The sequence below is a fragment of the Polypterus senegalus genome, chromosome 3, assembly GCF_016835505.1.
Source record: "Polypterus senegalus isolate Bchr_013 chromosome 3, ASM1683550v1, whole genome shotgun sequence".
Lineage (NCBI taxonomy): Eukaryota > Metazoa > Chordata > Cladistia > Polypteriformes > Polypteridae > Polypterus > Polypterus senegalus.
The window spans coordinates 26,520,955-26,538,567 of NC_053156.1; the positions used below are offsets into that span (position 1 = coordinate 26,520,955).

Here is a 17,613-nt window from a genome sequence, read left to right on the forward strand (position 1 = left end):
CTCATACAAGTACTTGGGGGTCTACATTAATGACTGGTTGGACTGGTCTGGGGATACAGAGGAACTATAGAAGGGCAGAGCAGACTCTTCATCCTTAGGACACTGCGTTCCTTTAATGTGGGAAGCGACATCCTTCACATCTTCTACAACTCTGTGATGGCCAGTGGGGTGTGCTGGGCTGGTCACATCACTTCAAGAGAGGACCACTGAATCAACAAACTAATTAAAAGGGTAGGATCGGTTACAGGATGCATTCCTGACCCCCTAGAGGTAGTAGAGGAGAAGAGAATTAAAATAAAACCGAGTGCCATAATGAACAATGCTGTACATCGTTTCTCTGACACAGCAACACTGAGGACATTCAGACAACGAATTATTCAGCAGAAGTGTGTCAAGAAACGTGATGGGTGGGCTCATTTATACCAACAGCAATTTGCCTTTGTAGTGCCTTACTGGGACTGGGTCTGCTGAGTCAGAAGTTTTCTTTTCTTTCTTTTTACATTTTCTTCCTTTTAAGTCATTCTGGTGTGTGTTTAGATCATAGTGTGTGTGTATACATATTAATGTCTGGTTATGCATGTATTTATTTAAACAGCTTTATTAAAGTTTTATCTATCGATCCATGAGGGACATTCAAAAAGTTTCCGCATTTTTTTAACTCGATTTATTAAGAATTTCAAAAACAATTCACATCCCTTTTCTACATGGTCACCTTCGTTTGTAATGCAATTTTCCCAGCGTCGTACCAACTTTTTAATGACTAATTACTACTCTTCCCGCCTTCACCGTTTCCAACGAAAATTTTAAAGTGCGTCAACTTTTTGAACGTCCCTTGTATCTATCTATTTGTATCTCTCTCTCCAGAAAGGTTTGCAAATGTATTAAACATCAAAAACTGAAATCTCTCATTCCTACAAGTTTCAGCCCCTTTGCTGTGGCACTTCAAACTGTGCTCAGGTGTATCCTTGGCTGCTTTAAATCTTTGAGGGTTGAATATTTTTTTTTACAAAAAGCATAGTTTTCTGAAAAGCAAACAGAAATCAACATAAAACATCTGTTGCTGCATGCTGTGGCTGGCAGTTTGCCAAGAGTATGTGGCAGGCTTGCTGCCAGGCTGTCTTTGTGGGGCTGGGACAAAGTGTCAGTGCACTGCAGTTTGGTTTCTACATCTTATCATTGTGAAGTGGCAGTCCTCCCTGGCGAACGTTGTCAGTATAACGATTGGCTGAGGACCAGTCAACTGAAGCTGGAACCTCACATTCGTTTTCGATCACTTGTATCAAAATCTGACAAGTCATAGTCCAGTTCAGAGATAAATGGCAAAGCGTCGTCCATGGGGTGTTTTGCTTTACGCATTCGCTTTGATCTCTCGCCAGATGTCGGTGCCATTTTTGCCGTTGCTGGCACCTTGCTAATCTTGGGAGTGCAGGAAATCTCGGTCAACACTTTCCTTCTAGCAACGAGAGTCCAACTAAAACATAACGGTTGGTTTTGTCACAGTTTACAGTCGATTACCATCGTCAACTCCTCCTTTTGACAAAAGTCAACATCAGCCCTGAAAGAGTTAACATAGAAATCAACATTATACGTCTGTTGCAGATATTGTAATCTGAATTTTAAATCACATATTCATCAGACCACTAGGACAGCATTTTTTCACTTAAGAAACATAGCAAAAGTTAGACCTCTTATATCATTGAAAGATGCGGAGAAATTAATTCATGCTTTTGTTTTCAGTTGACTAGATTACTGTAACGCACTCCTCTCAGGACTACCCAAAAAAGACAGAAATCACTTGCAACGAGTGCAGAATGCAGCTGCTAGAATCCTAACTGGGAAAAGAAAATCCGAACACATTTCTCCAGTTTTGATGTCACTACACTGGTTGCCTGTGTCATTCAGGATTGACTTTAAAATACTGCTTATGGTTTATAAAGCCTTAAATAATCTCGCTCCATCTTATATATCGGGATGCCTGACACCTTATATTCCAAATCGTAACCTCAGATCTTCAAATGAGTGTCTCCTTAGAATTCCAAAAGCTAAACTTAAAAGAAGTGGTGAGGCGGCCTTCTGCTGTTATGCACCTAAAATCTGGAATAGCCTGCCAATAGGAATTCACCAGGCTGATATAGTAGAGCAATTTAAAAAAACTGCTGAAAACACATTACTTTAACATGGCCTTTTTATAACTTCAATTTAATCTTAATACTGATACTCTGTATGTTCAATTCATCACAATAACTATTCACAGTGGCTCTAAAGTCCATACTGACCCCAACTCTCTCTTCTGTTTCTTTTTCTGGTTTCTTTGTGGTGGCGGCCTGCGCCACCACCACCTACTCAAAGCATCACGATGCACCAACATTGATGGACTGAAAGCCAGAAGTCTACGTGACCATCATCATCAGGTCCTTTCATGAAAACCCTAAATACAAAGAGGACTGTTTGACTTATGTTAGGTAGATTGCCCAGAGGGGACTGGGCGGTCTCGTAGTCTGGAACCCCTACAGATTTATTTTTTTCTCCAGCTTTTGGAGTTTTTTTTTGTTTTTTCTGTCCACCCTGGCCATCGGACCTTACTCTTATTCTATGTTAATTAATGTTGACTTATGTTTATTTTTTATTGTGTCTTCTATTTTTCTATTCATTTTGTAAAGCACTTTGAGCTACATTTTTTTGTATGAATATGTGCTATATAAATAAATGTTGATTGATTGATTGATTGTTGCTGCATGCTGTGGCTGCCAGTTTGCCAAGAATGCGTGATAAGCTTGCTGCCAGGCTGTGTTTGCGTGGCTGAGGCAGCAGCAGTGGTCACTGTTGCAATTTATTGCAATCTGGTTTCTTCCTCTTATCATTGTTAAGTGGCAGTCCTCCCAGGTGAACAAGTGCCGTAGGCGTGTCAGCTACTTGAACTCGTTCAGCACCACGATTAGCTGGGGACCAGTCAGCTGAAGCTTGAACCTCACATTGCTTTTCAATCGCTTGTATCAAAATTGGAGTCCGGCAAGTCATAGTCCAGTTCAGAGAGAAGAGGCAAAACGTCGTCCAAGGAGTATTTCACTTCTCACGTCTGCTTTGATCTCTCACCAGGCGTCAGGGCCATTTTTGCCATTGTTTGTGTCTTGCTACTCACGGTAGTGCAGGAAATCTCAGTCAAAATTAATGAAGCTAACTTTCCTTCAATCAACAAGAGTTCAACTAAAACATAACGGTTGATTTTATCATTGTTTACAGTTGATTACCATCATCAACTCCTCCTTTTGACAAAAGTCGACTTCAGCCCTAAAAGAGTTAATGTTCCTTGAGATGTGTCTAGAACTTGACTGGAGTCCAGTTGTGACAAACTGAATCGATAGGGTCATCATTTAGAAAAGCCCACATGTACTTGTGTATGTAACATGTAACGTCCACAATTCACACTGCATGTCAGGATAAAAACCAAGCTATGAAGTCCAAAGTACTCTCTGCAGACCACAAATTGAGGGGGAGGCACAGATCAGGACAAGGCGATAAAAGCATTTCTAAAGCTTTGCAATAATTGTGAAATGCAAGAAGTTTCCAACCACCAGGTCCGGGTCCTAGAGTTGGCCATAATGGGTAAGAAGGGCCTTGGTCAGGGAGGTGGCCAAGAATGCAAAGATCACAATAACAAAGCTTCAGAAGTCCCTCTGCTGAGATGGTTAAACCTCACAGAAGAATGACAAAGTCTGCAGCACACCATCATTCAGGTGGTACTGGCTAGACAGGAGGCTCTCGAGTTAAAGGCATATGATGTTTTAAAGAACTGCGAGAGCTTGAGGAGAAAGATTCTCTGGACCGATCAGACAAAAATGTAACTGTCTGGGCAAGACTTTAGGGAATATTTCTGTCAAAGACCAGGCACTGTGCATCAGTTGTCCAATGTTATCCATGATATGAAGCATGGTGATGGCAACATCATAATACGGGGGTGGTTGTCAGCAGCAGGGACAGTGAGACTGGTCAGAGCTGACAGTAGGATAAATGCAGACAGGTCCTTGAAGAAAATCAGCTGCAGAGTGCACACCACCTCAGCCCGGGGAGATGGTTGACCTTCCAGCGCAGCAATGACCTGAAGCATGCAGCCAAGACAACACTGGAGTGGCTTCAGGCCTTGAGTGGCTCAGCCAAAGCCCAGGCTTAAACCCAACAGAACAACTGTGGACCGACCTGAAAGATGGCAGCCTGCAGACAATCCCCATCCAATCGAATGAAGCTTGAGAGAATGGGATAAACTGAGCAACTCCAGGTGTGCAATGCTTGTAGAGACTTACCGAGAAGATCCAAAGCTGGAATTGTGAGCAAGGGGGCTTCGACATATTACCAGATTAAGGGTCTGAACACTTAACATGAATGTGAGATTTCAGTTTTTGATATCTCACAAATTGGCAAAACTTTCTGTAAACATATTTTCACTTTGTTATTTTGGATTATTGAGTGTAGATTGAGGAGCCAAATTGGCAAATGTTTCCAATTAAAAATAAATCTACAACATAATAAAGTGTGTAAAAAGTTTGAATAATTTCTGAATCCTCTATATATATATATATATATATAGAACAAGATCATAAATGCACATACTGTCTAGAAAAATAAATTCTCAGTAATTCCCCTGAAAGTAACCTACTTGGGTGATTTGAGGTCGCGGTGGATTATCTTGTGCAGATGCAGATAGTTCATGCCCCCAGCGATGCCCATCGACCAGTCCACCAGGAGCGAGGGGGTGATTTTTCGGCCAGCGCGCAGGACCTCATAGAGCTGCCCCTGGGCACAGTACTCCATGATGATGCAGTAGCAGGGAGCCTGAGTGCACACACCCCTGAGGAGAGACACCATAAGGTTAGTGGTCTGCACAGTTCTGGAGTCAATGAGAGACACGGAACTGACGCAAGTCTTTACTCACAACACGTGATGGCACACTGGCCTAAAAATGTGATTATGGCATTAGGTTTTATTAAACTAAAACTGGATGACAGTTTAGGGAGTTCAATACAGCATACAAGTACTTACTTGAACCACAGACTAGACAAAATGGAATTAGGCTAGAGTCATTAGGGCATTCAGAACTTAATTTCTTATAACATGATTAGAGCCAAAATGGGATTTTGTCCAGGAGAATAAATCAAAAAAAAAAAAGGAGGACGGCTTTTCTATTTTTTTTTCAGAGCACATCATTAGAACCCATTCGCAAGTTCTCATTTATCACCCAAAGAAAAAAATATTTATTACTGACCGCTTCCGTTAGATAAAAGATCAAGGAGATTCCAAACGCCATGCCCCACCACAGCAGGTGGTCTTCCATGAGTACTCACTTAAACGTGATGATGTTGGGGTGCTTCAGCTTGCGCAGGTGCTTGATGTCCGTCTCCTTCAGGTCCCTGACCTTCTTCACTGCCACCTCCTCACCGTGAAACTTTCCGAGGAAGACTGCGCCCTGGGCACCACTGCCCACCCACTGCAAGTCTGAGATTTCTTCAAATGGCACCTCCCACCGTTCTGCAAAAGACAAGGGAATGAGAACTCATTTGGAATGCGCCCTGCTGGGGGCTGCAGAGCCCCTCATCTGTGGGGATTGTGACTGGAATGTTCTCTGGTCTCTCAGAGATCAGGGTGCCCAGGCGGATTTTAGTTGTTTGAGGTCAGTGTGGCTCTGTTTTTATTTCAACTTATCTAATCCTGTGCTGAGGCATTTCTGCATTAAGGTGTCTGTTGGGCAAAGCCACATCAGATGTGGTGTAACATACAGTAAGTCCTAAGCTACCCTCTGTAATTTAACTTATTAAAATGTTTTACAGCCTCCCTCAGTTTTGTCTTCTCATCTCTTTTGGCTTCTCATTTTCTATCATTTGCTCAAAGTCATTACTTATCTAAAAAATCTTACTTCTTGTAGCCTATAAAAATACCCTCATGTTGGATGCTGAGGGTGGCACTGCTGCCTCACAGTTAGGAGACCCAGGTTCGCTTCCTGGGTCCACCCTGCGTGGAGTCTGCATATTCTCTCCGTGTCTGCGTGGGTTTGTCTCCGGGTACTCCAGTTTCCTCCCACAGTCCACAGACATGCAGGTTAGGAGGACTGGCAATTCTAAATTGTCCCTAGTGTGTGTGTGCCCTGCGGTGGGCTGGCACCCTGCCTGGGGTTTGTTTACTGCCTTACGCCCTGTGTTGGCTGGGATTGACTCCAGCAGACCCCCCGTGACCCTGTAGTTGAGATATAGTGGGTTGGATAATGGATGGATGGATGATGGATGCTGCCTCCCTGTTTCTGGCTGAGGAATTCAACCAATTGGCCCTGCAGTGTCCTCTGTACCCTCAGGTGTGGATGTTCATGTGCAACATGAACTGTCCTGTTTAGTGACAAGATGGGGCTTAAGGTCATTTAAACAAGTCAAGGTGCACCCCAAACCAGCAAAGGGGTAATGAAAATGTTTCTTTCTCTTCCTACACCAGATGGCGCCACCCAGCAGCACGTTTCCAAAAATTGGATTCATGTCAAAACAAACTTCAAACTTTAGGAACAGTTAGAGCAAAGGAAATCAAGTTAGCACAAGCACCCTTTGCAACAAACATTTTGGGTGCGACCATGAAGCATTTTGGCTTTGACATGTTATTGCGATCAGCCATCCTGATTGTCCTCTGTTCTAAGATTTAGAATTTGCTTGCTCCTTTTGGTTATTCCTTTTTCTGGTCATTTTCCAAAATTATTGGTTTTTCCAAGTGGTTCATAGCATTGCCATTTTGTGGTGTATTCACGGGGACTGCCATCTAGCTTGTGGCCGCTGTTGTAGAGACAGCATCTAAAGAAGATTTTTGAGGAGCCAGGAGACCAGTAGCTGTCACGTCAGATAGACAGGCAAAGGTCAGAACTGAAATGGTCGTAAATACCCAGCAATGAAAACATGAGGGCAAGTTGAAAGAGACGTCAGGAACAGAAGAAGCTGAAAATGGAAACCTAGCGCTAGATAAGTAAACTGTTCTAGAAAGGTTTTACTAAGGAATGAGGGTTTTCTAGCATGAACCGCCTTTTTAAGGTCATGCCATAGCATCTCAATTGGATTCAGGTCAGGACTTTGACTAGGCCACTCCAAAGTCTTCATTTTGTTTTTCTTCAGCCATTCAGAGGTGGATTTGCTGGTGTGTTTTGGGTCATTGTCCTGTTGCAGCACCCAAGATCGCTTCAGCTTGAGTTGACGAACAGATGGCCGGACATTCTCCTTCAGGATTTTTTGGTAGACAGTAGAATTCATGGTTCCATCTATCACAGCAAGCCTTCCAGGTCCTGAAGCAGCAAAACAACCCCAGACCATCACACTACCACCACCATATTTTACTGTTGGTATGATGTTCTTTTCTGAAATGCTGTGTTCCTTTTACACCAGATGTAACGGGACATTTGCCTTCCAAAAAGTTCAACTTTTGTCTCATCAGTCCACAAGGTATTTTCCCAAAAGTCATCATTGAGATGTTTCTTAGCAAAATTGAGACGAGCCCTAATGTTCTTTTTGCTTAACAGTGGTTTGCGTCTTGGAAATCTGCCATGCAGGCCATTTTTGCCCAGTCTCTTTCTTATGGTGGAGTCGTGAACACTGACCTTAATTGAGGCAAGTGAGGCCTGCAGTTCTTTAGACGTTGTCCTGGGGTCTTTTGTGACCTCTCGGATGAGTCGTCACTGCGCTCTTGGGGCAATTTTGGTCGGCCGGCCACTCCTGGGAAGGTTCACCACTGTTCCATGTTTTTGCCATTTGTGGATAATGGCTCTCACTGTGGTTCGCTGGAGTCCCAAAGCTTTAGAAATGGCTTTATAACCTTTACCAGACTGATAGATCTCAATGACTTCTGTTCTCAGTTGTTCCTGAATTTCTTTGGATCTTGGCATGATGTCTAGCTTTTGAGGTGCTTTTGGTCTACTTCTCTGTGTCAGGCAGCTCCTATTGAAGTGATTTCTTGATTGAAACAGGTGTGGCAGTAATCAGGCCTGGGGGTGGCTACGGAAATTGAACTCAGGTGTGATACACCACAGTTAGGTTATTTTTTAACAAGGGGGCAATTACTTTTTCACACAGGGCCATGTAGGTTTGGATTTTTTTCTCCCTAAATAATAAAACCATCATTTAAAACTGCATTTTGTGTTTACTTGTGTTATATTTGACTAATGGTTAAATGTGTTTGATGATCAGAAACATTTTGTGTGACAAACATGCAAAAGAATAAGAAATCAGGAAGGGGGCAAATAGTTTTTCACACCACTGTAATTCCACAGACAAAATAGCTTTGTTTTAAAAGTTTTCGCAAAATTTCAAAGCAAAACAGTTCACACAAAAATAGAGAAAAAAGTAATATAGCAAAGAAAAGAAAAGTTCTACTTAAGGTCTTGTTTTATTTCTCTAAGTTTGGTCATACAGTCGTACTTGAGGCACGTTATGCCAAGTTAATCACGTAAGCACAGTCAGAAAACCGTATGCCATCTCCTGTTTGTAAACACATCTAATGGTTTGTGTTAGCAGTAAGACGATTTCCCTGACTGGCTTAATAAACACTCTGTTCTTCACATTTAGCTAACATAGTTCTCCCTCATGATAGCTTGCAGGAGGTGAAAGACCATACCATACCCTAGTAACTATGAGAATCTGAAAGTAAGCAAACACTATAGGCATTTAACATTAAACACTAGCTTTCTAAGATGGACTCTTAAAGGATCTTTAGCGTGGTGGTTCTCAACCTGTGGGGCGCGTGAAGTAACAAAAAATGGGACGTGAAATGATGTGAAAAAAAGAAAACAAGAATCGAAAATATATGAAAAATACATCTATTGAAACCAAAACAAATGAACTTATACTACATAGTTAGAGTTAGATAAATGTCGATAAAAGTTAAGTAGGTATAATAAAACTTGTAGCGGTGTATTGGCCACAAAACATACAGGAATACTTTTTATTAGGGATTCAAAAAAAAACGTGCGATTAAAACTGTTATGAAAACTCGGGTCGCAAATACTTAAAGGTTGAGAAACGTCTTTTTACTAGGAATCCTGCATGGACCATTCCTTTTCACTTGGTTTTCACTCTAGCGTTTTTGATGTTAATTTTCACATCTCGGCTGATGTAATCATTTCTTCATTTCAAATCCATTGTGGCGGTGTATGGAGCCAAAATTATGAAAATGGTGTCAATGTCCAAGTACTTCTAGCCCTGACTGTATGTAGCTGGTGACACCAACAGGGCCATCTTAACAGCAAAGCAGTGCACTGTGGCCCCTACCTACACAACCACTCAACAAGTCACAACATTCATAGATTAGCATGGGGCCCCTATGCTCATGGGGCAACTGCCCAGCGTGCCCATGCGTTAAGACGGCCCTAGACACCAACAGTAATTAAGGGTAAGTGCTCTAGAAGTGTTTCTTAATGCAAAGAGTGGCGGAGATCCGAAACAAACTACAGACATGGAGTTGAAGTGAAGCCCTTTCTACAGAGGATTCAGTGCGTATTCAGAGCCCTTCACTTTCTGCACACGTTACTGTGTTGTAAATTTAATGATGAATTTTAAATGAATAATTTGCCAGTTTTGGCCATTGATCTACACTCAAAAACCCATAATGACAAAATGAAGACATATTTTCAGAAAGGTCTGCAAACTTATAAATATGAAAAACTGAAACCTCTAATAGAAGCTTTAAGACTCTTGCAGTGGCCCTCCAACTTGTGCTCAGGTGCATCCGGTTTGCTTAAATTCTCCTTGAGATGTTTTTACAGTTGGTGCTTGAAAGTTTGCGAACCCTTTAGAATTTTCTATATTTCTGCATAAATATGACCTAAAACATCATCAGATTTTCACTCAAGTCCTAAAAGTAGATAAAGAGAAACCAGTTAAACAAATGAGACAAAAATATTATACTTGGTCATTTATTTATTGAGGAAAATGATCGAATATTACATATTTGTGAGTGGCAAAAGTATGTGAACCTCTAGGATGATCAGTTAGTTTGAAGGTGAAATTCGAGTCCGGTGTTTTCAATCAATGGGATGACAATCAGGTGTGAGTGGGCACCCTGTGTTAGTTAAAGAACAGGATCTATCAAAGTCTGCTCTTCACAACACATGTTTGTGGAAGTGTATCATGGCACGAACAAAGGAGATTTCTGAGGACCTCACAAAAAGAGTTGTTGATGCTCATCAGGCTGGAAAAGGTTACAAAACCATCTCTAAAGAGTTTGGACTCCACCAATCCACAGTCAGACAGATTGTGTACAAATGGAGGAAATTCAAGACCATTGTTACCCTCCCCAGGAGTGGTCGACCAACAAAGATCACTCCAAGAGCAAGGCGTGTAATAGTCGGCGAGGTCACAAAGGACCCCAGGGTAACTTCTAAGCAACTGAAGGCCTCTCTCACATTGGCTAATGTTCATGTTCATGAGTCCACCATCAGGAGAACACTGAACAACAATGGTGTGCATGGCAGGGTTGCAAGGAGAAAGCCACTGCTCTCCAAAAAACATTGCTGCTCATCTGCAGTTTGCTAAAGATCAAGTGGACAAACCAGAAGGCTATTGGAAGAATGTTTTGTGGACGGATGAGACCAAAATAGAACTTTTGGTTTAAATGAAAAGCGTTATGTTTGGAGAAAGGAAAACACTGCATTCCAGCATAAGAACCTTATCCCATCTGTGAAACATGGTGGTGGTAGTATCATGGTTTGGGCCTGTTTTGCTGCATCTGGGCCAGGACGGCTTGCCTTCATTGATGGAACAATGAATTCTGAATTATATCAGAGAATTCTAAAGGAAAATGTCAGGACATCTGTCCATGAAGTGAATCTCAAGAGAAGGTGGGTCATGCAGCAAGACAACAAACCCTAAGCACACAAGTCGTTCTACCAAAGAATGGTTAAAGAAGAATAAAGTTAATGTTTTGGAATGGCCAAGTCAAAGTCCTGACCTTAATCCAATCGAAATGTTGTGGAAGGACCTGAAGCGAGCAGTTCATGTGAGGAAACCCACCAACATCCCAGAGTTGAAGCTGTTCTGTACGGAGGAATGGGCTAAAATTCCTCCAAGCCGGTGTGCAGGAATGATCAAAAGTTACCATAAACTTTTAGTTGCAGTTATTGCTGCAAAGGGGGGTCACACCAGATACTGAAAGCAAAGGTTCACATACTTTTGCCACTCACAAATATGTAATATTCGATCATTTTCCTCAATAAATAAATGACCAAGTAAAATATTTTTGTCTCATTTGTTTAACTGGTTTCTCTTTATCTACTTTAAGGACTTGAGTGAAAATCTGATAATGTTTTAGGTCATAATTATGCAGAAATATAGAAAATTCTAAAGGGTTCACAAACTTTCAAGCACAACTGTAGAACTTTATCAGAGTCCACCTCTGTCAACTTGAATTGACTAGACATTATTTAGACAGGCACACGTGTATCTGTGCATAGAAGATCCACAATTCTCACTGCACATCAGGGCGAGAATGAAACCATGAAGTCCACAAGACGCTCTGTAGATCTCCATGATCAAATTGTGGTGAAGCATTGATGCGGGTCAAGGGACAAAACAATTTCTAAAGCTTAATGGCCTCAGAAATTGTGAAATGGAAGAAGTTTTTATCCACCAAGACTCTTTCTAGAGTTGGTTGTCTGAACAAGCTGAGTAACCAGCCAATGAGAATCTTGGTCAGGGAGGAGACCAAGACCCCAATGGTCACTCTAACAGAGCTTCAGACATCCTCTGCTGGGAGGACCATTTCAGCAGCACCCCATAAATTTGGTGTTTATGGTTCAGTGTGTAGACGGAAGACACTCTTAAGTAAAAGCCATACGACAGTTTAAAGGACTCTGACAGCATGAGGAGAAAGAATCTCTGGTCTGACGAGACACAAATTAAACTATTTAGGCAGAACTCCAAGCACAATGTCTGGTGAAGACCAGGCACCACTCATCACCTTCTGAATACCATGATAATCAGGTGATGGAAGTACCATACATACTATGGGGGTGCAGAGAAAGTGAGATTGGTCAGAATTGAGGGACGGATGAATACTGCTAAGTGAAGAGAGATCCTGCTCCAGAGTGCATGCCATTTCAGAATGGGGCAACAGTTCACCTTTCACCATGAAAACAGCACAAGAAATCACAAATGTGGCCTCAGAACAAGAGTGTCCTTGAGTGGCCCAGCCAAAGCCCATTGAACAGGAACAGACAGAGCTGAAGGTGGCACTTTACAGATGTTTTCCATGCAATCTAATGGAGCTTGAGGGGATCTGTCAGGAAGAATGGAATCAACCGACCAATTCCAGGCATGCAAAGCTTGTAGAGACTTACCCAAGAAGCTGGAATTGCTGCCCAAGGGACTTCTACAAAGCAGTGAATTAAGGGTCTGAATACTTATGGGAATGAGAGATTTCAGTATCTGATTTTTAATAAATTTGAAGACCTTTCTGTAAACATGTTTTCACTTTTTTATTATGGGTCATTGAGTGTAGAATGATGGGCAAAATGGCAAATGTATCCATTTAAAACTAAATGAGCAGCACAGTAAAGTGTGCAGAAAGTGGAGTCTGAATACTTTCTCAATCCACCATTGAGGAGATACTGAGACAGCTTAGCCACTGGCTAACCATACGAGTGCCATGAACTGAATGGTAACCTCTCTCTTTGCTATAATAGCAAGCGCCAATGATGTTTTCCACCCAGAAAGTCTGCTTCTCAGCAAAGTAGTCAATGGTATTGATTAAGAGTAAGACTCCATCAATCCATTCATCCGTCCATCAATTTTCTAACTGGCTTGTTGTTCAGGTCACATTCGCGAGAGAAATAATGAAACATCACTGACATATTCATTAATGTGACATTTTTAAATTTAAATTACATGAGCTGGGGCAGCACAGTGGCGCAGTGGGTAGCGCTGCTGCCTCACAGTAAGGAGACCTGGGTTCGCTTCCAGGTGCTCCGGTTTCCTCCCACAGTCAGAAGGCATGCAGGTTAGGTGCATTGGTGATACTAATTTGTCCCTAGTGTGTGCTTGGTGTGCCCTGCGGTGGGCTGGCACCCTGCCCAGGGTTTGCTTCCTGCCTTGTGCCCTGTGTTGGCTGGGATTGGCTCCAGCAGACTCCCGTGACCCTGTAGTTAGGATATAGCGGGTTGGATAATGGATGGATGGATGGAATGGATGGATGGATGGAACTACATAAGCGGACTTCAAGCCATAGGACTGTAAATGATAAGCACATTACCTGCCTTGGGTTGCTTTTTCAATTTTATCGTCATGTAATTCTGGACAGATTTTGCTAATCCTAGGCAATAGGTGCACCTCATAATACACGCTATGCATTGGCACAAAATCAGGGAAGATGTGCAAGGAGGGTTGGAATGGGACTTCCAAATAAACCTTTTCAACACCCTGGAAGTCTGGAAATCAAAATTGGGGGTAAAGGTACACTTTAAAGACACGTTATCATCCTCTTTAATAAAACACCTGTGTGTGTCCAGGTGTCCGTTGTGTGTGTCTTCTGGTGAAGTGCAGTCTCTTCCTGTGCTGTGGGCCACGAGACGGCACGTGTTCAGTCTCTTCCTGTGCATTCCCTGTGCAGAGAGAGACACACACAGGCGTGCGAGACAGACACACACACACACACACACAGGCATGCGAGACAGACACACACACACACAGGCGTGCGCAGAGACAGACACACACACACACACACAGACAGACACACACAGAGACAGACACACACACACACAGGCGCGCGCGAGACAGACACACACACACACACACAGGCATGCGCGAGACAGACACACACACACACAGGTGTGAGAGACAGACAGACACACACAGAGGCATCATTGCAATGTTAATTTTCTTGGTTGACACACACAGGTTATTAAGTCAGACACACACACACACAGGCGTGCGCGAGACAGAAACACACACACACGTACGCGTGCATCATTGCAATGTTATAAGTCGTAAGGCTATAGTGCAAATTCTTGCAGTGTTAGTTTTCTCTGTTTTTCAAGGTTTTCTTAGTGTTATTCAATGCTTTTACATTTAGTTTACTATTACGCTGTGCATTCAATGGTATAATTAACTATATTTGTGCTTAAAACGTAAAAAAATATATATTTACATACAGTTCATACGGTCTGGAATGGATTAATTGTACTTACATACAATCCTATGGGGAAATTACTTCGGTTCACGACCAAATCGGGTTACGACCAGAGTTTTGGAATGAATTATGGTCGTGAACCGAGGTTCCACTGTATTACTGTCAGACAAAATTACAGACATTTTATGGAAATACAAACCAGTATTACTGAGAGAGAAAATTAAAGGCACACAATACAGTGACGCATATTACAGCCACATACAAGGTCCCTTGCCATTTAATATAGACTGTTCATACTAATGTTTATGCACTACTGTTCTAGCGCCCATTACTGTAAAGGGTTTAATGTCTAGTATGTTATAATTCTGTCAGTGGCCAGGACTGTGGTTCACAGGTGGGGTGTGGCCAGATGATTGAGTGCCAGCTGCCCATCCTATTTTGCCCTTCTTCAGAAGAATTCAAGAAAGTGGGCAGAGACTTTGAGAAAAATCTAAAAAGGAGCCCCACACGGGCCTTAGTGTTTGAGTTGGTTGCAGTGTGACTGTGAATAGCAAATAGTGACAGCGATTACAGATACCATGATACTCGCTGTATCCACATTAGAGAGTAACAATGACCTGCTTCTGACTTCTGTACCCTTAACTAATCAAAGATGAGTGCCGATTGGTTCACTGCATGCCATCATCACAACCCGCATGATGAGAAGGGCATCGCAGCGTCCGAGTGCGTATATCCCATGAAAAGTGGCTCTTCTGGGTGATGCTGATCAGAAGTACGAGGTGGTGTGGCTTTTGTTCTCAGATTGTGTATCAGTATGTGATGAGATTTATTTAACCGGTTTAGTCTCAAGCAGAGGAGACTGTGTGAGGACCTAATCCAGGTCTTCAGAATCCTCAAAGGCTTTGACAAAGCAGATCCTGCAACATTGTTACAGTTTAAGGGTGAATCAGGTACTCGAGGACATCAGTGGAGATTTAGGGGAAGGGCACTGAAGCCAGGAAGCACTTCATTTACACAAAGTGGGACTCTAGAACAAACTACCGAGACATGGAGTTGAAGCAGAAACCTTGACAAGCTTTGAGGAGGATCTGGATGAGATATTAGGACAGCTTAGCTATTAGCTAAACAAACAGGCTTGATGGACTGAAAGGTCTCCTCTCATTTGTCATATTTCTTATGTTACTTTGTAATGGCCGACCCCTTACCCAGCCGGCAGCTACACCTCCAAGACTTGTGGCCTGGATAAATTACTGAGGTGAATCTTATAAAATCAAGCCGTACCTCTAACAAATGACATTTTCCCCTCAATCGACGGTTTACACAAGCACGCAAAAACAGATATGTAAAAATAGGTGGTTAATTATATTAAATGGCAAACAAAACACTACTGCACTCTTCACATATAGGAAATATATAATTACCTGGTAGGTAACCAAACCATACAATCAGATTGTGATTCATGCTTTAATGCCATGAATATTATATATATATATATATATATATATATATATATATATATAGATAGATAGATCTATCTATCTATATATATATATATATATATATATATATATATATATATAACTTCCTCCACCAAAGCAACAACGTGACACCACCATATATATACACACAACAAACCCTCCCTTGCCCCTGTAATATATAACAAACAGCAACGAATAACAACAATGAATGAAATACGGAATGAATGATCGTGAACTTGAGTCCGAGTATATTACTGTCCTGAATGCGGATGACTGGTCAACAGATATGTGATGCGCTTGTATTTTCTGGAACAAATGGAACAACCTTACCGTGAATCCTCGGCTTGTGGTGGATGATGAAGTCCGACACCATGGTCTCTAGTGATGAGGGAATTGAAGCAAATTCGACGGAATGAAAAACAAACTGGTTACCAAAAGCGCGATGTGGAAAACAACAAGTAAAGATGGTTCGTGGTCATGAAAGTGAAAATCTTTCTTTCTTTCTTTCTTTCTTTCTTTCTTTCTTTCTTTCTTTCTTTCTTTCTTTCTTTCTTTCTTCCTTCTCGTCTCGTCTTGTCTTCTTTGTTCCATCCTGATTGTTTAAATAGTTAAGAGCGGATGTAACTGATTGTGATTGAAAACAGGTGCTTTCCATTTTGGGGCTGTAGTCTCTTTCCATCATCCGCCCCCCCCTGTATTTACGGGGATGACATTCACTGACGCACACATAAACAGCAAACGGGACGATGGAAACAAAACGTAGTCAGTACAAACATTGAAAACATTATACTATGTAGCCCCTCTACAACTTAGGATATTTATATCTTAATTAGCTGCTATCTCTATATCTAAATTACTAGACCTATAACTCTAAAATAAAATGCAAAAAAAAAACAAAAAAAACACCAACTTAAAGGGGCTTTTAATACTTGTTTCAAAATGTAACTAGTTGCTTCTTTCAGTTCCTCTAGAAGTGATGATGTATTTTATTACTTCTGGGAGCTTAACTTTTCCATTTTGGGAACACATTTTTAAAAATACAGCTTGACTTTAATGCCATTGCTGATGTCACTTTGCTAAAGAGTGGTCTTCAAAGAAACATCGATGTAAGAATGTAAAAGCAGTGCTTTCATAAGGTCAGAAGTTTGGACTTTTTGACCCTCTTCTTCATTTGTTGTCGTGCATTTCGGCTCCTGGATCCATGGACGTCATATTGAGGGGGAGAAAAGGGTAATGATTACTCAGGGCCCACTTTGGGGGTCTCGAATCCTGGAAAGAACAGTTTGCTTTTGAGAGGAAGGGTCCAAAAGAGACTGCTTATGTTCTGTGCTACACCCCTATCTGGGACGTTCATGCATTCTGCATTCTGGAATTTGTCTTGCATGCCTAAAAGCCATTGTATTTGCCTGCTGCTCAGTTGTTCTAAATTTAGGGTTGCTACTTGCTTGTCACTGTGGTTCAGCATCTTGTCTTCTTATTGTGTGACTCCACAAAAGGCTAGAAATAAACAGCAGAAGTAAACTCTCTTTGTCATTCTTACTTTCTGTATCCTGTACTTAATGCTCAGCAGATGGTACTCCTCTGATTTTTCGTCTTTCAAATATGGTGTTCTTTGTCGTGTCATCAGGCTGTGACATTTGCTTGATGCTCAGCAGATGTCTCTGTTCTTCTTTATCTTTCTGCTATGTGACTTGGTTTCTCAATCACACACAAGCACGGGTCACTTTTGGTGAAATTGCTAAAACTTTGTTTGAATTTCCAGAACAAATCATGTCACACACGTTCGACTAAGACCAAGGTCAAGGTTCTAGCCCCAGTAGTTTGCAAGTAGTCATGTGACACAGACATACCCCTAAGCATTTTTTTAAATATAGATTTCCTAGTATCAGTTTCAGTGTTCATGCAGCAACGGAGTACCCCCATGACTACTGCGGTGTACTGCATGTCGCACTCTGGTGACCTCCCTAATAATATCATTAAGGGAGTGGACAACACCTGAGGGTGT

The 17,613-nt window shown here is 41.8% G+C and overlaps 1 protein-coding gene across 5 annotated transcripts in view; it reads right to left on the reverse strand.

Annotated features, from left to right (window-relative positions):
• The window catches only part of map3k12 (mitogen-activated protein kinase kinase kinase 12), a 195,297-nt gene that overhangs the window by 50,423 nt on the left and 127,261 nt on the right, over window positions 1-17,613 (reverse strand). For all 5 annotated transcript variants that reach the window (XM_039746839.1, XM_039746842.1, XM_039746843.1 and 2 more), the window contains exons 3-4: window positions 5,337-5,520; window positions 4,652-4,843 (exon numbers count right to left, since the gene is read on the reverse strand). In XM_039746839.1, the coding sequence (XP_039602773.1) occupies window positions 4,652-4,843; window positions 5,337-5,520 (376 nt within the window). The remainder of the gene's footprint in view (window positions 1-4,651; window positions 4,844-5,336; window positions 5,521-17,613) is intronic.